The 21,754-nt window shown below is 31.3% G+C and overlaps 5 protein-coding genes across 6 annotated transcripts; 3 read left to right on the forward strand and 2 right to left on the reverse strand.

Annotated features, from left to right (window-relative positions):
* The first annotated feature begins 22 nt into the window (after positions 1 to 22).
* LOC106666487 (phosphatidylinositol-glycan biosynthesis class X protein-like) lies at positions 23 to 3,752 on the forward strand. Its single transcript, XM_014393720.2, has 4 exons — positions 23 to 254; positions 322 to 454; positions 3,217 to 3,531; positions 3,610 to 3,752. Exons 1-4 carry the CDS (start codon positions 127 to 129, stop codon positions 3,748 to 3,750), a joined length of 717 nt encoding a protein of 238 aa, XP_014249206.1. The 5' UTR covers positions 23 to 126; the 3' UTR covers positions 3,751 to 3,752.
* Positions 3,753 to 4,467: 715 nt separating this feature from the next.
* LOC106666539 (ribosome biogenesis protein BOP1 homolog) lies at positions 4,468 to 6,970 on the forward strand. Its single transcript, XM_014393814.2, has one exon. It carries the CDS (start codon positions 4,567 to 4,569, stop codon positions 6,883 to 6,885), a length of 2,319 nt encoding a protein of 772 aa, XP_014249300.1. The 5' UTR covers positions 4,468 to 4,566; the 3' UTR covers positions 6,886 to 6,970.
* Positions 6,971 to 7,112: 142 nt separating this feature from the next.
* Positions 7,113 to 10,892, reverse strand: LOC106666541 (mitochondrial RNA pseudouridine synthase rpusd4-like). The gene is made up of 5 exons (XM_014393815.2): positions 10,625 to 10,892; positions 9,801 to 9,963; positions 7,866 to 8,067; positions 7,532 to 7,804; positions 7,113 to 7,468 (listed from the first exon to the last, which is right to left on the reverse strand). The coding sequence occupies exons 1-5, from the start codon at positions 10,755 to 10,757 to the stop codon at positions 7,280 to 7,282; spliced, it is 960 nt and encodes a 319-aa protein (XP_014249301.1). The 5' UTR covers positions 10,758 to 10,892; the 3' UTR covers positions 7,113 to 7,279.
* Positions 10,893 to 12,366: 1,474 nt separating this feature from the next.
* On the reverse strand, positions 12,367 to 15,949 carry LOC106666543 (cyclin-dependent kinase 7). Its single transcript, XM_014393819.2, has 8 exons — positions 15,724 to 15,949; positions 14,389 to 14,448; positions 14,147 to 14,255; positions 13,763 to 14,063; positions 13,519 to 13,696; positions 13,286 to 13,458; positions 12,804 to 12,913; positions 12,367 to 12,548 (listed from the first exon to the last, which is right to left on the reverse strand). The coding sequence occupies exons 1-8, from the start codon at positions 15,787 to 15,789 to the stop codon at positions 12,508 to 12,510; spliced, it is 1,038 nt and encodes a 345-aa protein (XP_014249305.1). The 5' UTR covers positions 15,790 to 15,949; the 3' UTR covers positions 12,367 to 12,507.
* An 87-nt stretch (positions 15,950 to 16,036) lies between these two features.
* Positions 16,037 to 21,468, forward strand: LOC106666542 (conserved oligomeric Golgi complex subunit 1). 2 transcript variants are annotated; one of them, XM_014393816.2, is made up of 17 exons: positions 16,037 to 16,350; positions 17,625 to 17,783; positions 17,839 to 17,984; positions 18,199 to 18,341; positions 18,399 to 18,585; positions 18,642 to 18,774; positions 18,832 to 18,994; positions 19,096 to 19,286; positions 19,359 to 19,450; positions 19,516 to 19,699; positions 19,757 to 19,895; positions 19,952 to 20,104; positions 20,168 to 20,313; positions 20,512 to 20,659; positions 20,766 to 20,888; positions 20,945 to 21,106; positions 21,178 to 21,468. In XM_014393816.2, the coding sequence occupies exons 1-17, from the start codon at positions 16,226 to 16,228 to the stop codon at positions 21,262 to 21,264; spliced, it is 2,481 nt and encodes an 826-aa protein (XP_014249302.1). In that variant the 5' UTR covers positions 16,037 to 16,225; the 3' UTR covers positions 21,265 to 21,468. The 2 variants fall into 2 exon arrangements, with proteins under 2 accessions (XP_014249302.1, XP_014249303.1); XM_014393817.2 differs by having other exon boundaries at positions 17,845 to 17,984.
* Positions 21,469 to 21,754: the final 286 nt, after the last annotated feature.

Genomic DNA, 21,754 nt, shown 5'->3' on the forward strand with positions numbered 1-21,754 from the left:
AGGTTACAGAATATGATAAAAGGGTAGTTTTCTGTAACCTCGGTTTTGTTATGATTTTGCCTCAGTTGATTGTACTCTTAATTTTAGAAATGCACTCAATGTAAAAAATGTTACATGGTATAAATCATGTTGAATCCAAAACTTAACATTTGTGTATTAGCTTCCTTTTTTTTCTTTGGGACATCTTCTGAAATTGAAGAGTGTAATTTTGTTTTGACTGTGTCAAGGAATATTAACAAGCTCGGTTTTCACAGGCAGGCAGAGATTAATAACCAGTACATTGTGAATATGTGTTTTATAATTATTTTTCTTAAATTATAGGGATTTGTCATATTCGTTTGAATTAATAACCAACGGTGTTTGGGAGGAATGTCGACTTTGTATAGAAGAGCAAATACCGAAAGGTCTATTTGTCAATATTAACCAAATTGAAGATCTTGAACGTTTTGGAAAGGTATACACTTTAGTTGTAACAGGATTTATTATTGCTAATGTTTGTTTTATATATTCTGAGACCAATTTTGCAAATCTATGACTGACAGTGATCAAAGTAGACTTTTGTTATAATTGCTATCATTATTCGTCCTTTCGTTATTCACGCTTTTACTCATCTGCATACCCTCCTAGTTGAGAATGCTGTGAATCATAGAAAAACAACTGATATTTTATATATTATCTTTTTTAGGCTCCTAATTTTTCTCTCATTTGTTTCAACATCGTGCAAAGGTGCATACCAGTTTGATGTATGAATGTACAAATTATTTTCCTGCATCCTTTACTTATGTTACTGTGCATTGTATTTTTCTTATTAAAAAAAAAAACCCTGAAATATATGTACATAAGTTTATACTAACATTGATAATAGGCACGATGCAAAAAGTGTCTAATTTCTGATTTCTTCTGCTGATAGAAGAAAATGCTTCAAAGCCTGAAATTCGAGGTGTTTCCTTTTACCACAGTAATAGTTATCTTGTTATAAAATGTAACTTAATACGCTTCCATTGATGCCCTCTAAACTGTGATTATAAGATCTGTGATATTAACTTTCTTCACTAGACTCCATAAAGGACCTTGGGGTAATTTTTGATTCTAAGTAAACATTCATTGAACATATAGAATATATAAAAAACAAATGCCTAAAAATGCTAGGTTTCGTTAAGCTTAATGCAACTAATGTAAATAATGTCATTAAAAACCTATATTTCACTTTGGTCAGGTCCCACTTAGAGGGACCAACTCACCCACCTGTTTGGTCACCCTATTGCAGTAATCATGTATATACTTTAGAAAAAGTGCAAAACAAATTTTTAAGATTCTGTGGAGTCAAACTACAAATATGTCTTGAACCAGATGGCCAAACCATTCAACTGAGATCCGAATTAGGTATAAATTCTCTAGAATCTAGAAGATCAATGATTGATGCTCTAATACTTTTCAAAATAATTAACAATATAATTAAATGCCCCTCTCTACTAGAAGAGATAAAATTTCATGTACCTGCCTATAGAAATAGATAAACAAAGTTGTTTTAAATAGCATACCATAAAAACAATTGTAAGAAAAATGCTTATAAAACAATAAAGTGTGTAAACGACCAACTAGATATATTTTACCAGTCACAAAACTGTTATAAAAAAAAGAATTATTGTCAATTCTAAACCACTGAAGGAAATCATGTACATATTCAGGTCTGGTTATACTATTTATGATGTATTTGTTATATTTGTAAATGCCTCTATTATGAAGTTTGTAATGTATACTTACTGTGTAAATGGAAATATTTTCCGTAAATAAAGAAATATTTATCATGGGTGATGCTTGGTAAACATTCCTCGCAAATAGTCTACAGTATGCTTTATTATCTGGTGCAGTACACGTTTTAATTTTTTCCATTGAGGCAATTAACTCTAAAGCTGGTTTCATTCTTCTGACTGTCTGATAAGCTTTTTCAATGTCTGACCTTTGAAATTCTATTTAATTTACATGACTGCACATAGTTAAATACAATTGGACTTGTTCAAGAAAATGGACAGCTAGCCCTCATTTCAACCAGTTAGTTCCATCAGTGCTCTATGCATAAATGTTTGGCAGGTTTAACAGTGTTTCTGTCAGTAATATTAACTATTTACACCAAATTGAACAAAGATGAAAAAACACAGTTATTTATAATTTACAATACCATTTTTAAAGATGTTCCCAATAAGTGAAGTTTGGTCCTTTTCGATCATGTTGGGCTTCACTGGTTTGCCTACCAAAAGATTTGAAATGACCAACCGAAGTTCATTACTAATTGAAAACACCAATAATAAGTATGAACATACAAAATTGAAAATTATCAATTTTCAAAACACTTCGATAGGAATTCTAGAGAAATTTGTTTGTTATAAACAAGTTAATTGTGCAGTAAAATTAAAATATTGAAAACTAATTTTTCATTAATACTTGTGCTCTTCCTTTGACGCAGGTTTGAATCTCAAAGTTTTCTGTCAGTTACATTTTAATTTTGCCTTACTCTCTCTTTTTTATAAGTTCTACTATTTATTATTTGAGACAGTTATTTATTTGCAGGAGGTTAGGCTCACTACACGCTTGCGATATAGGTTTGGAATATATCGATATATGTTTGAAATATATGCGATATAAAGTTGGATAAATTTATATATATATATATATATATATATATATTTCTAACATAAAATGTGAGGAAAGATTCGATGGCAAGGTTGACAAAAGCTTGTCAAATCTGTTGTTTCTGATGATCAGATTCTATAAAAGGAAATAATGACAAAGAGGCAATATTCTTCTTTTTACATTTTTCTAAATTAAACCATCATAAAAAATAATATTTATTTTATTCCATATTTGTAATTTGATCCTTACTGATCATCTTGGCTTGCCATCCTCGCTGGGTTTGTCTGTTGGACATGTTTGCCTTCTTCAGTCTTGGACTGATACACTCTAACATAATTTTCAACTTACAGACGAACCGAAAATGGTAGTAAATGCCGAAACTGCATCTGACGGACCAACTCAGTGAGTATAGGCAGAGAAATCAGTAAGGGTAAAATAACAGGTTCATCACTTTGCAGACAAAATGAAGGAATTTCACAATCTTCCATATTTGTTAATTACAATGGTCATCCACTATAATCTGCTATACTTTTATGTTGCTTCACCCATTATTTATTTATTTTATTATATTCCTTAATTTTACAGATTTCTGCATTAGTCAACGCAACAGATAATATTGAAAAACCTGAAGATGAGTCAGAGCCTCAAAATGTCAAGTTGTATACAAATCTTACCCGAACTTTTAACATTCTGACCTCCTCGGTCAATCTTCCTTTTCATTTCCGTTATCATGAGGCCCAACCAAACGGAGGCTTTAAAAAGGCTGTGATCGGCCCTCCATCTGTATTCATGACCTGCTTGCTATCTCCAACTTTCTGTAGATCTAATAATTTTGTGGAACTTCCTTGCTCTTCTGAAGTTCAACAAACGTGCTCGTTTCAGCCCATGAATTACCACATTGTAAGTTTGAAACCAGTTTTATATTTATTTTTGATATTTTTACCGATAGATTTAAAAATAATATTTTTTTCCCCATAGAATTTAGAATATCTTGAAATAGATATTCCAGTTGGTGATACAAATCATTATAACTTGGTGTTATTTTTCACCTTATTTGTCACAAGCTCAGGAGCAATTTATGTATTAACAGTCATTGTAAATAATAAAAGATTTGATTAAAATTAATTATTTTTTAATACCCTGTTTGTGTTCTTATGATAGTATATATGTATAAAAAAAGAATCTGTCGAAAAAAAATTTTCTCAAATTAAGTCATAGACCGACCACTGAATATGGTGAATGGCTAACATGGGTACATGTAGTCAATCTATTGTATCTAAACAATAAAAACATACAAGAGTACATCCAGGTTTAATTTTGAGCCCAATTCATACTTTTTTTGAAATTCGTTGTTTGTCATCAAATACGACATGAATTATTCCTTTCTTTCCATCTTCCTTTTTTTCAGGCTGTTTCCTTTTACCTTTTTTTTCTTTCCTAATGTGATTTCGTCATTCAATTATAAATAATTAATATTTTATATATTATTTAATTTAATGAATATATTATTGTCTATATTGTTTTGTATATTTTTATGTTTTGTTATTAGTATTGTTATTGCTTTTTTTTTTTAGAGACAGGTTGTTTAATAATTTGGTGGATTCGTGTTCCTAGCACTATTCTTGACTGTTCCTCACGAATCCAACAAATTATTATTATTGCTATTATTATTATTTTACTACGTTTATAAAGCTAAATTTATTTTTAAAATATGTACATGTAAGGGGGCTTAAGCCCTATTTGTACCAAAAAAGAAATAAATAAGGGACTTGTTTGGCAAGTATTAGGGCTAGGTCGATTCCCTTAATCGATTTCACCTGTCGAGAATAACAGTTTGATCTTCAAAAGGTTACACTTTGAGTTTAAAGCTTTAAACTATCACGTGTCGCCCATAAACTATAATTTTTTTTTTTTTTAGCATTTTATGTTTTAATCATGGTAAAACGCAAATTGCCTAGCAAGTCGGAAGTGTTGGGGCAAGAGGAAGAAAAAGCGTTTGACGATTATGAACTATTGAAGCCCGATGGTGAAATTAAAACTGATGAGGACAGCTCTGACGATGAGGTGGGTGAAATAGGCGGTGACAGTTCCGACGAAGATGATGAAGACGGGGCTGGCGAACCGGAGAGCGAAGATGATGAAGACGAAGGTGGCGAGGATGATGAAGGAGGCGAGTCGGATGCGACCGTCGGGAGCGATGAGTTGGAATGGGAGAGCGATGAAGATGAGGATAAAACGGAAAATAGTTTAGACAAATCCGTCAATGGTAATAAAGAGACACCAGAAAAACATGCGGAACCCGTTGATCCTCCGACTGTGACAAAAGATGAATATGAAAGTGGAGACACATCTGATGAAGAGGATCTTAGAAACACCGTAGGCAACATCCCAATGAATTGGTACGATGATTACCCACATGTCGGTTATGACTGGGGTGGTAAGAAGATATTAAAACCCCAGCATGGAGACCAGTTGGATTATTTCTTAAAGAAAATGGAAGATCCAAATTTCTGGAGGACAGTTAAAGACCCTCAGACCGGTCAAGATGTAATATTAAGCGATAAAGATATAAATTTGATTAAAAGATTAGAAAGCCAGAAGATTCCGGATGAATCGTTCGATGAATACGCTCCCTGGGTGGAGTGGTTCAGTTCTGAAGTTATGCAAATGCCTTTGAGGAAATTTCCCGAGCACAAAAGGTCTTTTGTGCCGAGCAAGGTCGAAATGAAGAGGGTATCTAAGTATGTGTACGCTTTGAAAATGGGTTGGATGAAAACTAGAAGAGCGATGAAGGCCAAACAGAAAGCTTTGGAAGAGAAAGGACCGCAGTTCTATTTACTTTGGCAGAGTGATGATGCCGCTGAAGAGATGAGGAGGATTCAGAACCATATCCCGGCTCCCAAGAGACCTCTTCCAGATCATTCCGAATCGTACAACCCTCCTGAAGAATATCTGTTTAATAAAGCGGAAATGAAGAAATGGGAAAGGGAGAAGAAATCTTTAGGAAATAAAAAACTTCATTTTGTACCACAGAAGTATAATTCGTTGAGGGAAGTGCCTGCTTACAAACGTTTCATACGGGAAAGGTTCCTTCGTTGTCTTGACCTTTACATGTGCCCTAGGGCTATCAAGATGAAATTGACTATAGAACCGGAAGATTTAGTGCCACAGCTTCCAAATCCAATGGATCTTCAACCGTTCCCTACTACGATGGTCATCGTGTATACAGGACATACGGACATGGTGAGGTCGATTACTGTTGATCCAAGTGGTCAGTTTTTAGCATCTGCTTCTGATGACGGTACACTGAGATTGTGGGAAGTTAGCACTGGGCGTAACCTTAGGACTGTTGAGCTAGGTGGAATTGCGCGAAGTGTTGCTTGGTGCCCGAATCAAGCATTGAGCCTTATAGCAGTTGCATCTGATCGAAAATTATTTATTATTAACACAAAGCTTGGTGATTCTCTTGTTATATCCAAAACTGATACTCTCCTCTCAGAACTACCGGCTGAAGATAAAGTAATGTCTGACAGAATCAAGGCTGCAGTCCAATGGGAACATGTTGAAAATAGTGAATTGTACGATTCCACCGTTAGAATAATACTAAATCATTTTAAAGAAATCAAACAAGTTTCTTGGCACGGACGTGGTGATTATTTCTTCACGTTAATGCCTGAAGGTGAAAATCGATCTGTTTTGATTCACCAACTATCTAAAAGAAGATCTCAGCTTCCGTTTTCAAAGACAAGAGGTCTTGTCCAAGCTGCTCTTTTCCATCCGACAAAGCCTTTGTTCTTTGTTGCGACACAGCGGAACGTCCGTGTCTACGATTTGGTCAATCAAGAAATGATGAAAAAATTAATAACCAATTCAAAATGGATTTCTCACATGGCAATTCATCCAGGCGGTGATAATCTACTTGTAGGAACGTACGACAGAAAGGTTTTGTGGTTTGACTTAGATCTATCGACTAAACCTTACAAGACTCTATCGCTTCATAGCCAGGCAGTGAGGAGTGTCGCATTTCACAAAAGATATCCGCTCTTCGCTTCGACTTCTGATGATCAAAGCTTAATTATTTCTCATGGAATGGTGTACAATGATCTTTTGCAAAATGCTCTAATTGTGCCTTTAAAACGATTTAGCTGTCACAAACAAGTTAACGATTTCTCTATTTTTGATGTTGTTTTCCATCCTTACCAGCCTTGGGTATTCACAAGCGGTGCAGATGGTACTGTAAGATTATACAGTTAAATATAAAGAGTACCAGTTGTAAATATTTAAAATTTGTATATAATTTATTTTAAACAAATAAATATTATTCCAAACAAATTATAAATGAACTCTTGCTTTATTTAGTATTTTAATTACAACCACTTTTATTGAAGTATAAAAAGCCTAATTGCCTGTCATTGGTTAAGTGCAGCTTTTTTGTATTTTAAATATATTTTTCTTTTTTTATTTAGTTGATAATCATTGAACACAGTCTGAAAAATCCAGCTTTATTACAAATTTGGCATTGTTGATTTTTCTGACATATGTCAACATAATACACAAAGGGGTTAATGAAAACATTAGGATATGTACTGTAAAAAAAAAAAATTTTTTTATATACAATAAATAAAAATTATACACATGAAATCTTGTCTTAAACTAAATTTAATTCCAAACGTTCACAAGTCCATTTGAACGTATCTGGAGGATCGGCATTAAATTCTATCAACTCTTTATTATTAAAGTTATGAATTAAAGTTTTGTTTAAATGGAGATGCAGCGGGACCATCAAATCTTTCCTGTCTACAATGTCAAGTCTTTTCTTAATTTCTTGAGGCAGCTTCTGCAAAAACAAGAAAATTAATAATCTTCATTTCTAAAAAACTATGCCTGTACATCTTAGTACCTGGGGGCTAAGCGTAGTCTGGCTTAATATATCCACGAGTACAGGAGAACCTAAGACGGTTTTTACTCTCGAGCCGAATATATTGTCGCCGAGAACAGGACATAACAGATTAGTCGATAAGAATGTCCGAACACAGTACCATCGGTTTCTCGTGGTCGAAACAGAAACAAGACTCGCATGATCACTTGAGTTAATTGTATGGTAATGGATTATAACACTTGACACATCACCCCTTTTCGCTGACTTTTTACTATAAGTCGTTACCAACATACCCTTAAAAAAATAATAATAATTACCAATACTAGCAGGATGTTTAGTAAAATTGGCAGTTTACCTTTTTTTGTTTCTTATTAACAAGGCTTTGCTTTAATGTAATGCCTCCTTTAAATTCTCCTTGATAAGATGTAGGCGAACCGACTACTACTGCAATGTAGTTATCCTGTGGGGTGGCAAGTGACCTCATTTTCGTTAACGCAGTTTTAACTTTGAGAACAGTGTTTTCATCAGTGCAGAAAATAGCCACTCCAGAAGTATATCTGTCTTAAAAATAAAACAATGAACACTATATACCAATTTTTATTTTTTATTATCATTTTTGTTTTTATTTTATAGATGCAATTAATTATAAATGATTTTTTGAAACGAAAAATTTATGTTACAGGCAGGTAATCTTAGGAGAACAACAAAACAAGATCTTTCGATAAATATTGCGGCTCTCATCACCTGAGAGATTACCCATGCTAATGATAAATTTCTCATTTTGATTTCCCATTTATTCCAATCATGATCAAATCGCGGCTTCATACAAAAGCACAAGCATTGGAGTACTTATCCAAAATTGCGGGTTCGAATCACCCAGTGACACAAATTTTTCATTTAGAAAAATCAAGTATAATTAACTGAATATGCAAGATAACTGACAAGATTCACTTTTTATAAAAGATGGTTTTACTGATAGATTTTAAAATGAATCCAGTAGCTTTTCGGGTCCAAGGGTGAGAAGAAATGTGAATAGAACCATCATTTACAAAAAGTCAGGACGATCGACGTTATGTGCTCATTTTTTTCATTTTTACTTTTTTTAAATTTATTTATTTACTTTTAAATAAAGACATTAATAAAATAAAATACATATATTTCATGATATACTTTATTTCGGCTACTACAAATTGATTTTTTCCCTAACTATTACTGAATTCACCAACCAACTTGTTTTTCAAATGGGACCCTATTACTTTTCCCCCCAGATTTTTGATAAGTGTAGAATCCTGAAAGCACACAAAAAGAATTTTATATATCAGACATGTTTTTCAAAATTTATTCTCAATTTTGTGTGAAAAATAAGTTATTCCCCTATAATCAACACTTTCATACAAATGTTTCAATCTCAAATTTGTGTAAAAAACAAAAACATTTTAAAAAATTATTTCTACATTACTAACAAAAATGAATTATTAATCAAATAAGAAAAAAATAGACAACAAATTATGGTAAAAGAAGCTGTTGATAAATGTGTTGTTGGTAGTTTTGTAATAAAAGGTAGATAAAAATTAAATAAGTATCTCTTGGCTTAAAACCAACGACAGTCCTTGTCAACAAGGTTGTTTAAGAAATAATTCATTTAGAAATATTAATTGAGAATTTTTTTAAAATATGTTTTTATTATTTACATAAAACTGAGACATTGAAACATGTTTAAGATGTGGAATTATAGAGGAGCAATTTACTTGTCACACAAACTTGGGAATAAATTTTGAAAGGCATGTAAGATTTTAAAAAAAAATCTTTTTTTATGTATTCAGGAGTGGTATCAAAAATTTGGAAAAAAGTAATAGAGGTCCCCTTTGAAAAATAAAATTGGTTGGTGTATTCTGCAATATTCAGATAATAAATCCATCATATTAGCCAAAATAAAGTACATCAGAAACCATGATATACTTGCATTTTATTTTATTGATTTTTTAATTTGCCTTCATAAAAAAAGTGGGTGGAGCATATAATGTATCACCCTGTATATAATAAACACATTTTCCCCTCACGATTGTTTTAAAAAGATTGATCCAAAGGGTGGAGGTGGCCAAAGTGGTTAAGGCTTTGACACACCGCTCATCAAGGAAAAGATCCCGAGTTCAAATTCAGGGCTGCTGGATATACTTATAAATGTGCTTTTCTTTAAAAAAACATTGAAAGCCCAATGGTTTATATAACATCCTAGTTGAAATACCCTCATTAAAAAAAAAAAGAGAAACAAAATAAAAAATTGACTCACTTTTCTGGAACTTTAGCACTCAATAGAGTTGGGTAGCCTAGAATTTTTTTAATATGAGGAAGCATAGTTTTCAAAGACACCTCATTAGGCTCGCTTGTTTTACGATCTGGTGGGTCACTCAGAGCAAAACTTACTCCATATGGCTTATTAAAAACAACAATTCCTGGAAAATTAATTTATTAAACTACAGTCATTTATAAATTATCACATCTATTCAAACAACAATAATCATGATCATTTGACCATCCTGATTGAAGCAAATCGTGCCAGCTAGTGTATATACACTAAAGAAAGCTCAGCTAGCGAAAGCCAACCAACCGCTTTGTTGATTGTAATTTGCTAGCCTTGGTTGAGTTCCGACCTCTAGCAGTAACATCAGGGTTTACTGTGGCACATGGCTGAATCCCTTGGCCCCAACTCCTTGGTTTGATGAGGATGAGCCAAGGATGGCCAATGTGCTGGCGACCAACATTTGGCTCAATATATTCATTGACCGAGATTTGCTTAGTGTCTACCTATAGGCACACCACGATTATCAGGCACCTTCAAACTATAATTTCAGCTACATCGCAGACCCTGACATTTTAATCTGGCTATAAAAAAAATATATACATTTCCCTACAAAACAACTTGCTTGTATATTATCACTTATTATTATTTGATTACTGTCATTGCTTTCTTTTATGTTTTTATGTTCACAAAAACATTTATAGATACATTTTCAACCGGTTCCTTAAAATGTTAACATAAAATGAAACCTAGGGCCAACAGTGTGCAAACATAGATACAGATAATTTCAATAATAAATTTGGCTTGAAAATTACCATTTTCGTTGTAAATTAAATTGTTGCATAGCCTCTCAGCTAACTCACTGGAAGGGCAGTATGAAGTCTTATAAATATGTTGACACCTGACAGAATTCCTTAGCACAGAAAATAATTTATTTTGAAAAATCATAACAATAGCTTTATATAACAATAGGAGTTTAACAGTAAGGCAAAGTGATTAAATAGTGAAATGAAATTTAGTTAAAATTAAACAGCAAAAACTACCGCAATAACCGATAACAGGAGGTGTTCTTACACTTCTGAATTCTGATAACTTTCGATACATTTCTTTATAATATCAGCAATATCGATAACAAGGTTATCGAAATGTATAAATATATATTAAAAACTTTTTTTAAATTTTTAGCTAGTTTAATTGTCTGTAATATAATGTATGTTGTTGTGTATTTTTTTTGTTTTCCAGCCGTTTAAACACTCCAACAAATACACGACATACATTTTATATTTATTACTTGTACATCTAGATTTCCAATTTATAATTTAAATATTGCCTATAGAAAATATTTTTTATATAATATATGTATTCATAAATCATGTAAATATTTGCTTTATACAACGAATTAAATAAGATTGGAATCAGAGGGAAATTCAAAAATAGCCTCTTCCCAAAAAAATCTACAGTCAGTAAAGAAAGTCTTCAAACAATTATAATAATATATTTTACGGAATTAATCCAATTTACAAAAATGTTTAAACATACAAAAATAAAATATAACAATATAAAAGGAAAAGTGAGAAAAAGGAAAAATTACTAAAGTAGTAAACAATATGTAAAGTAAAAAAATAGCTTAAAAGAAAAAATTTTCCATAAATCCAAGAATCCAAGAGATTCTACTTGCTATAAAAAATAGTACGAGTACAGCAGTTAGTTTTTTGTGGGTCCCAGGTCACTGTGGTATAAAAGGCAACGAGGAGGCTGACCGAGCAGCGNAAGTAAAAATAAAAGTATTTTGTGCATACTTACTTGAATTATATTAAGTAAAATATTTAATTAAAAATAATATTAAGTTAAATATGGAATTCAGTGAAATGGAAGCAAACATTTTAAATTAAAATAACGGGCTAAATTGATTATTACAATGTCTTGCAATGATAAACTTTAATCAACAAGAAAAATTGTAGTAGCATGTAATATGATACATACATACAAATTATACAACAATGTATATATGTTAATCCATATATAGTTAGCGGTCATAATTGACCATATTAATTATTTCAATTAGTTATCTTTTTATCTAAGGTTGAGTTGAAAACGTACATGTATAGAGTTATATGTTTCAAGCTAAAGTCTATGAATACATTATTTTTCATGTTTATTTACTGACACTTATATAAATTTTATGATTAAATATTAATTATTTTATTAAAATATTATTAATTAAAATGAAAAAGTTAGTATAATCTAGAATCACACCTGTGTATCGTACACAGTCCCGCTAACATAGTACAATCGTTAATAAAAAGTGTTTCTATATGAAGGCATGATTTGCTTACAATTGGAATAAAATGTGGAGTCAAAATTGGAAGTTTTTGGCATGGGCGATCAAAGTCATGATTGCTCAAGTGTAGAGCAGTGGCATAGGTAAGGTCATGGGTACGAATCCCACTTGTGACACAAATTTTTCATTTCGAAAAAATTGTGTATAATTAATTGAGTAATTATATAATAAAGCATAAACTGATAAAAATAATTAAAAAAAAACACATAATTATTCATTTATCAAAGTATTTATTTAATATTATGAATATTTTTTAACATTTATACACATCTTTTATAAAATTAGTACATCTTAAATTGTTTAATATTATTAATTCATTCTTCTTAGAAGAATTATACCACCTCTATTATGTTATTGTTACGTACTAGTATCAAACTGCAACTTTTTTGGCTGAATAGCTGAAAGTAAATATTACAAGTTATAAAATGATTAAAAAATTTAAATTAATATGTGGTGATTAGTGACCGTTAATCGATACTTATTCAGAAATCGTGAGATGCAGTCTGGTGTGATGTAGGTTTCAGAAAAACATTTTCTTTATCATGTCAATGTTTCGATCTCAATAAAGAAAATGTTTTTCTGAAACCTACATCACAATAGACTGCATCTCACGATTTCTGAATAAGTTTAAATGAATAAATCACAATACAAACCTCCTAGATTAGATTCTATTAGTTTCCTTTTTGAGCCTGGTTTCGCTTGTTGTTGTCTTAAAGAGCTAGGCAATGGAAGTTGAGATCCAGGAGAAGGAGCTGGTTTATTACTGCAATAAATAATGTAAAAAATAATGCAAATATTAATATCAGTTTGTAATATGTATTTATGCCATTGCAGAATTAGTTAATCATGAATGTTAAAAGTACAACAACATATTACATAGAGGCTAGGATTTCAATACAATTTTATCATGCAACAAAAACTTTATTTTGAACAGTACAAAGCAAAATGAAATAAAATACAATAAATCTAAGTAGAAATCATTTTTTTGTTTGATACAATATGGTCAAATAATTGCAAAAATTCAACCCTCTTGTTTAAAAAATATTAACTGTGGATTTTAAGAATTCTTTTATGGCTAGATGAAATTACTTCAAAAAATGGCCAACAATCATGGTCACTAAATATTCTAAATTACCTAAAATATGGCATTTTTAAGGCTTGAGGACAATTAATTCTTTCCCTTGGATTAATCGCTAGCAGTGATTCAATAACATCTAGTAAATCATCTCCCGCAGCTGTAAATATCTGCTTTAAAGGTGTCCCAGGGAAAGTTTTAAATTGTATATAATCTTGTAAAGATGTCACTCCCTGAAACGTAGAGTTTAAAGTCCAACATTTAGCGGAATTTAATAAAATTGAAGAACTCACTGGCCATGTTTGTTCCGTAGGAGTACCAAGTGTAAAGAATATTCTCGTCAGCTGGTCCAAATCAGATTCCCCTGGGAGGAAAGGGACTCGTAAGAGCAGTTCTGCAAAAATACAACCTACTGCCCACATATCAACACCAGTCGAGTACATTCTTGCGCCGAAGAGTAACTCTGGAGATCTTGATTGCTTCATTAATAAATGGCATAATTTTTAAATAAAATGTTCAAATATTGAAAACACACACCTGTACCATCGAGTGACAACTTGATGGGTGTAAATTCGATTGGGAGAACCGTAAAACTTTGCTAAACCAAAATCACCAATTTTAAGTACTCCATCACCATTTATTAAAAGATTGTTAGGTTTCAGATCCCTATGAAGGATCCAATTGTTATGTAAATATTCCAATCCTAAAAGTGTCATTAGAGTGTAAGCTTTAATGTGTGCTGGTGTAAGGACTATGCTTGTATCCTTGATTATTACTTCTAGATCAGTATCCATAAAGTCAAAAACCAATGATACATTAGATTTGTGGCCAAAAATATCTGAAATTTGTAAATTTATTATATTAGTGCTACATTTCCAATAGTATTACTAAATAAATTTTAGAATTTTATAAATAACACGCCTAAGAGTCCTATGATATTAATATGTCTTATTTCTTGTAGAAGTTTTATTTCCCTTAAAGCAGTCCTGTTTATTCCATCTCTCGCCTCGGCCTGGCTTCCAACTTTTATCTAAAAACAAAATAAAAAGTAAATTCCATACAGTTTAATTAAATTAATGTATGTAACTATGTAGCAAAACGATGTTAGGCCTGTGTTTTTATTTAATGATTTGTAGTGTTACAAATTTGTGAAAAGTACTTACTTTTTTGACAGCAACGATCATATCTGTTTCAACATCTCTGGCTTTGTAGACAGTAGCAAACTAAAAAACACGAATAACTAAAATTAGATCACAAATATTTAGCAGATCTGAAATGGTTAGGGATGATGATCTTACTGTGAGTAGGAACTATCTTTTTAAAAAGGATTGATCTGAAATGTGTTATAATATCCAATTTAAAACTAATTACTAAATTATTTATAATGTAAATGTTATTATAATATATAAATTAATTATACTTTTCATCTCAACCAAGAACTTAGATTAAAAGTATAATTAAAATAATTAATATGGTCAATTATGACTGCTAAATGCATATAATAATAATGCATAAAAGTAAAGATAAGAAACTCTTTTTTTTTTTTTTTTTTTTTTTTAGAATTTTGTCTGTTTTTCTAATTTTTAGTTACAGTTTGATCCTTTTGCTTAACATCTAACTACTTTTACCATCATAACTATAATTGTGAATGAAAGATCAGAAAATTCTAAGGACAACAGTGGGTATAAAATAAAAGTGGGGTTCAGTAGTAGGTGTATCTATTATTTATGAGCAGACAGACATCTAGTGATCATCACCAGCCCACTGCTTTAAACTGATTTTTCGCATCTTTGTCACTGACTCTCTCACATTTTTTTAATAAGCAAATCTTTCTTAGTTACTTCTTGTTGTTAAATTACTATTAAAAGAAGAAGAAGACACATGTAATACAACAACATAAATATTATCATGTTTCCCACCCTAAGAGGAACCCACCACTCAATGTGCTGACGAAGAGTCGGCACATGCCACCAAAAACACACCGTGGACCCTAGTCAGATAGCCAAAAGTGCATATCTGGTGGTACTGAATATTCCGAGAGTGTCGAATCTATTCACCCCCCAAAACAAGACTGGTCACATTCACTCATCACCAGCCTTTTTTTTTTTTGTCTTTCTCATATTTAATGCTACTAATTTCTTTTTCTGTTTCTCCAGCCAAGTTATAATTAGACCTTTTCCCCGCTGACATCGATACCTTTCAACTGTGTATTTTTCTAATTAATTGTTTGGGGATCTTTTTCTGTCAATGATCCCGAGCATGAGGGATATGGCATTCAGTTCCACCATACATGCACATGCTGACAAGAGTGGTGACAGCGTTTAAACAACATTAATTATTTTAAAAACAAATTTATCAAAAACTGGAAAATGAGTCAAAACTTATATCCAGGCAAGAGCAATGAAACAACAGTATCAACTGGTTGTAAAGTCAAAACCAAAATTAACAATATTAAAAAATGATTATAAAATATCTTAAATATTTTGATATAATTTTACCTGTCCTTCTCCCAAAAATTCTATTTTTTCATACCGCCTCCACCTATCTTCTAATTTATAGTCCATTTTGGAAATATAACGAGTGCTTTTGAAATTAAAAAAAATTAAAGGTTTTTATGAACATCTCGTGGCATCGTTTTTATTAATATTTTTAATAAAAATCTTAATAAATAAATTTAAATAGACAATAATTGGATGTGGAGAACCAGATAAGAACCTCTCAAACATAACACGCCTTGTGTACCTACGTATTGAAAATATCGATGGATAGCTAGACAGTTTCGATTTCAGTTTTATCTAGTATCACTGAGTTTAATGTTTATGCCTTATGGTGCTGGTTCTAATGTACCGTATCTGACACGTTGTATCTATGGATTCTATGTGTGATTGTTCTTTGGAAATTCTGGCCATAGGAAAATTTGAACAACACTTCCATTTACTTAACTATGTGATTTCTCCCTGTTGATAATTTGGTTTTACCAGTTTTCTTTTAATAAAAACAATGCTCTCGACAATTGACCCAGACAAATTATTCGAAGGGAGCTCCGTTGAGGAGATTGACGAGGTGCAAAAGCTGATATGTATTGAGATTGAAAAGAAGAAGGAAGAGTTGAGGACACTTGTCGGGTAATTTGATTATTAAAATATCTTGACACAATTTCAAGTATGAACATTAAAATCTTTTAAAGTATTTTTTTAAACCAATTATTTTAATTAGCCTTAAGTAAAATATTGTATTTCTTCCTGGAGGCTCAGCATATTTTGTGAATGATTAAACAGGACAGAAATTTTTATTTGCAAATATACAGGGCGTTCGGCTACTCGTGTTACAAATTTTGCCAGTAGATTCTACATTCAAAATGGAACCAAAAAGTTCTAACTAACTATTTTTATTAAGTTCTGTAGTTTCATTCAATTATCCACTCCAAATTATTTTGTGAGATTGAGTCAAACTTAAAATGTAATAAATTGTCCATTTTAAAAGAACTCTCTCTCTCGAAGAAATAGAGGGGTATTTAAAAAAAAATACAATTGGGCAGTTTCTATTAATCTGCTTTCTGTTGGTGAGGAAATTATTTCACATAATAGTCTGTGTCGGAAAATTACAATTTAAACCTTCAGTGGCAAAATATTCAAATCATCTTTGCTCCCTGGATATTCATTTGACTTAAGTCTTGGCTGTATACTAATGTAAATACTACCTGTATATGCAAATAAAAAAAATACATCACCGATTCTCAAACCCATTGCTCAATTTGTAATCAGTAGGAGTTAAAATCGTTGGAGCATTTCCTTTTAATTTATCCTGTATATGACATGACACAATCGAGGGAAAACTTTTTTCTTAACTACCTCCCAGACAATGTTACTTTGACTTATGCCGTAAAACATTAGAAGAGGCTAATAATTTTTATTAGTTTATAATTTCATCACTAAAACTGAAACAATTTATTGTAGAAAAATAATTTAGTTCACATGTAAGGCAAAGTGTAACTTATTTTAATTTAATTTTTTTTAAAATTTTATTTCCTTTTGCTTTCATTTTCAATCATCAGTACTGAAGATAATTTTCTTCTTTTTAAATTCTCTTCATTATTATCAGCCTAGACCTAATGAAAGTATCTAATTTGCCACTGTGCTGGGTCTAAAATTGGCAATATGCTGAAACATGTCTGAAAACTAAACAAGCGGGGATAGGCATACCATACAATAAAAATATTACTCAGTAAATAACTTGTGAACGTCAACACAGTATAAGTTTATAAAAAGATCAGTTTAATAACACAGTTCAGTAGGTGAACATGATGAAGAGTGCGGTAGAATCTTGTCTTTAAAACATTTTATCATAAACATTACTATCATGAAACTGTTGAAGATTGATTTTTTTTTTCCGTTTGAAGGGAGAGATATAGAGACTTTATAGAAGCTGCTGACACGATCAAGGAAATGAAGGAACTCTCTCTTAGGATTATTAAAGATGTCGAGAAAATTAATTCATTAATGGTTGATCTTCAAAAAAATCAGCGAACATACAAGCCAGAACATCGCCAAAAGGAAAGGTAAATATTAAATCACATTTTTATATCAAAAGAAACAAAAAATGTATGTATTTAGAACTAGCTGTGATTCGTTAATGGATTCTATTGCTGCACAAATTTCTATTCTTGTTGAGCTTCCGGAGCTTATTTGGACTGAAATTGGCGTTAAAAACTTTGTCAAAGCTACACAGCTTTATCTTCTTGGGCGTCACATTAAAACAGGTAAAAACATGCTATAAGTATCTACTCAAAAACACTGGCGATACGATAACTCTTAAAGAGCGTATTATAATACACCCTGACTAATACATCTACATCTACTCTATAAACAAACAAAAAGTTAAGTATGGGAAAAGTAGAAGTACATTGGGAACTAAATCATGTTTGTATGAATGGGAAAGTAAAAATCAAATAAAATAATGTTTACATTTTCAAGGTTTTACTGCGGACAAAAGTCTCAAACAGTTCTCAAACCAGCTGCCAGTTGTTGAACAACAGTGGTCTGTATTGTCTCATTTTTCAAACACAATTCTAAGAGAGGCAGAAAATGACTTGAAAAAAATTAATTTAAGCAATCAGGTGATAACGCTGTTGAGTGATAGTCGTATGGATTGATTAATAAAGCATTGATTTCAGGAAGCTAGTATGTGCCTTGCAACCATTGCTATTCTTCAGGACACGTCTTTGGTTTCAAAATTTCTCTCTTTGAGAAGTGACGCCCTGAATTCTCTGTTGGTCAGTGATGGTGATGTGAAGAAACAAATTTTGGATAGTTGTTTTTCCATTATCACATCATTATCTCTCCTGTATTCATTAATTTTAGGTATGAAAACATTATATTTAACAATAACACAATTTATGATAAAATTTATCTTTCAGAACCTTGGGAATCAGGGAAAGGGCTTGTATGGAAACAGCTTCACAATTCTTTAGCAAATAATCAAAATCCTATTAATTTATTGCAAGAGAGTATTAAGATTTCATTTTTACCACCGGTTGTCCTTCATTTCAAGTAAGGGTATAATTATGTAATTAAGTTATGACATTAGAATTTCCATTTTTTTTATAGAATAAAGCCACTTAGTAAAAATGATTTAGAGATTGAAAAGTTAGAGAGAGTTATTGCTGATTGGTTGGACAATATAAAACAAATCGTCTCTATAAAAGGAAAGATGCTTCTCAATAAAATCAACATCTTGCATAATTTAAACGAAATAAGTGTAAAACATAAAGTAAGCATTTCACAAAGGAAAACTTCTTATTTCGGCTAATGATATATTTATGCTGTTCATGAAATTGTATGTAACTCATACATTTTTTATATATTTTTCAGACATATTGCTCTGCGTCTGATTGGGAACAGCTGTTAACAACATTTAACATCAAGAACAAATTTGACCTGTGGGATGGAGTTTTCAAACCTTTGATCGTATCAAGGGCCAAGGAATTAATATCAATCCAGTACGATGAAACATTTCGCAATGTCATTAAAAAAATTCAAACTTCAGTATCAGAAGAGGATGTGTAAGTGTTTCAAGTTCTGAAGGTTTTTCTTACTCAGTTGAATGTTTGTTTTTTATGAAAATCTGTTGACAGAAAAAGGTCAGATTTAGATTTAAGATGGTTTATTTGGAAGGAAACATCCGATGATTTAGATATGTCTACCAATAATTCGAGTCTATCAAAAGGTTTATTTTATAATAGTACTCTTAAAATACAAAGAAAACTAACCATCCAGTTAATATAATTTCAGGAATCAGCTTGAAATCAAAGGGAATAACACCAAAAGTTTATGAAATTTGTAATGCATTTGAGCAAAAGCTTGATAGTTTATATCGAGATCTCTCTGGTCTGTACAGACCTGATGACATCCTTGATCCTGATAGCAATGAATTAAAAAACCATCAACAGGCTATTTGTTCTTCCATGATACAAAAGTAAATTAATTATTTTAAAAGAGTTGACACTATTGTTTTTTAAATAAACTATTTTAGATTGATCAAACATATTCATGACATAGTTAACAAGGATTCTATAAATGAAGGCGATGTATTGATACTAGCTAGGTTCCTTCAAGCGGTTCCGGAAATATGCCCTATGCTTCAAAAGTGCCTTATGCTTGGGGAAAATAAAGTAAGTTTAATATGATGGTTTAGTATATTAACTGGCTTATAATAATTTCTTTTTAGGATAATGCTTGGCAAATACTAAAAATGTTTAATTCAGAGAGTTTGTATTGTTGGAGCATATGGGAGAAAAAATCTTTACTAAGATTCAACAAGTACATACCAGAAGTTATGAAAACACCAGCTACATATGCGGATCTCTTAACTTCCATTCCTGTAAGAGGGTCTTTACTAAAAATTGAAATTTTGAAAGGCACTAAATAACACTTTCTCTTGCAGCAATGGGACATGATTTGTATTGAAGATGAAGAAGAAGGTAGTGACAAGCAGAAATCAAAACTGAGAGTGCCATCTGCTCCCAGCCTTCCTTTACAGTCTGCTTTGCAGCAAGTAATGACAGAGATCGGGAAAGCTCATGTGCCAAAGTAAGTTTGTGAATCTTTTGTCGATTGTTTCCAAACATCCTGGTTTCAGCATTTTTGCTATCTTTAGTAGTCATTCTTACAGACAAGATAGAGAAAAGCTGAAACACTTCTGATGGATACAGTCAGAAAGACCTGTAAGGCTTCATAATTTTTTTGAACTTGTATGTGCACAATATGAGTCCATTGTCAAAATTTTAGGTTGATTGCTGAAAACATTATGCAAAAAGTTGTTCCAATATTGTTGGATTGTTATAACACAGAAACACAATTGTGCCAGGCACAATCCCTTCAGAGCCTCTTTGACATCAAATACATTACAGCTCAGTATATTCCTTTAACAAATAAGGTATATCCACATTTTAACCAATAAAAATGGATTAAAAATAATTTTGAAGAAAATTTTGACAATTTTATAGCTATGATAATTTACATAATAATACATATTTTTCTAGGAATTAAATTTACTTTGTCAAACAAAAATATCTAAACTTGAAAGTACAATAGACCCAATTGATTTAGAGGTCTTTTCTCCATTAATAAGAACAAATATAAAAGCTGCAATAGTGAAGACTCAGGTATCTACTCATTATTATTTGCTAATAATATTATAATTCAATTTATGCCACTTTAGGGCATGTTTGGTTTGAAATTTCACTCTGAGGAAAGTACAGGGATAAAAATGTCTGATGATGCATGCATTCTTGCCATGAGTAAATCTTCAGCTAAAACATGGTTTCCGCTTTTGCCAATTACAAACCCTACAAATAGGCTGTATCAAAGTAATAAGCCAAAGGTGAGTTAATACACAAAAAAATTATTATGATACTTTTATGACAGTATCTTACAGTATCTGTAATTTTTTAGGTGATGAAAGTTGACAAACATTCTAATGAGACTGAGGCATCTAAAATTCAAAGTTCATCCTCATTTTTCTATGAATGGTTTAGCTAGTTTTACTGTGTTATTTAAACAATGATTTTTTTTCATATAGCTTGTATATAAAATATTGTTTGTGTTTTACAATTATTCATGGTTCCATTTGATGAATAACATCATGACAGTTTTATTTTGTGATACTGTAAGATGGCTATTGCATTGATTGATCTTTTGTTATTGCAACCAACTATAAATAATATTATAATATTAATAATTTTGCTCAGTTTTATTTCTTTTTTCCTTATTTCTTTATATACAGAATCGTTATTTGATTTATCAATTTCTAGCATTTTTAAGAGCAGTTACAGTTGTTTTGTATAATAAACAAGGAAAAAAAAACTTTGGGCACTATAGATCAACCATATTGCACAATTGATTGTTATTGATGGTTTAGTATATGCCTTGAGAAATCGGATCGTTTTATTGTTTAATCCATATTCTTTTTAATACAGTTTCAACATGTTGTGGTTAAAGGACAATATTTGAGTTTAATGATTTATGAATT

This window comes from Cimex lectularius, unplaced genomic scaffold (genome assembly GCF_000648675.2).
Source record: "Cimex lectularius strain Harlan isolate CLEC.00 unplaced genomic scaffold, Clec_2.1 scaffold90, whole genome shotgun sequence".
NCBI classification, from domain to species: domain Eukaryota; kingdom Metazoa; phylum Arthropoda; class Insecta; order Hemiptera; family Cimicidae; genus Cimex; species Cimex lectularius.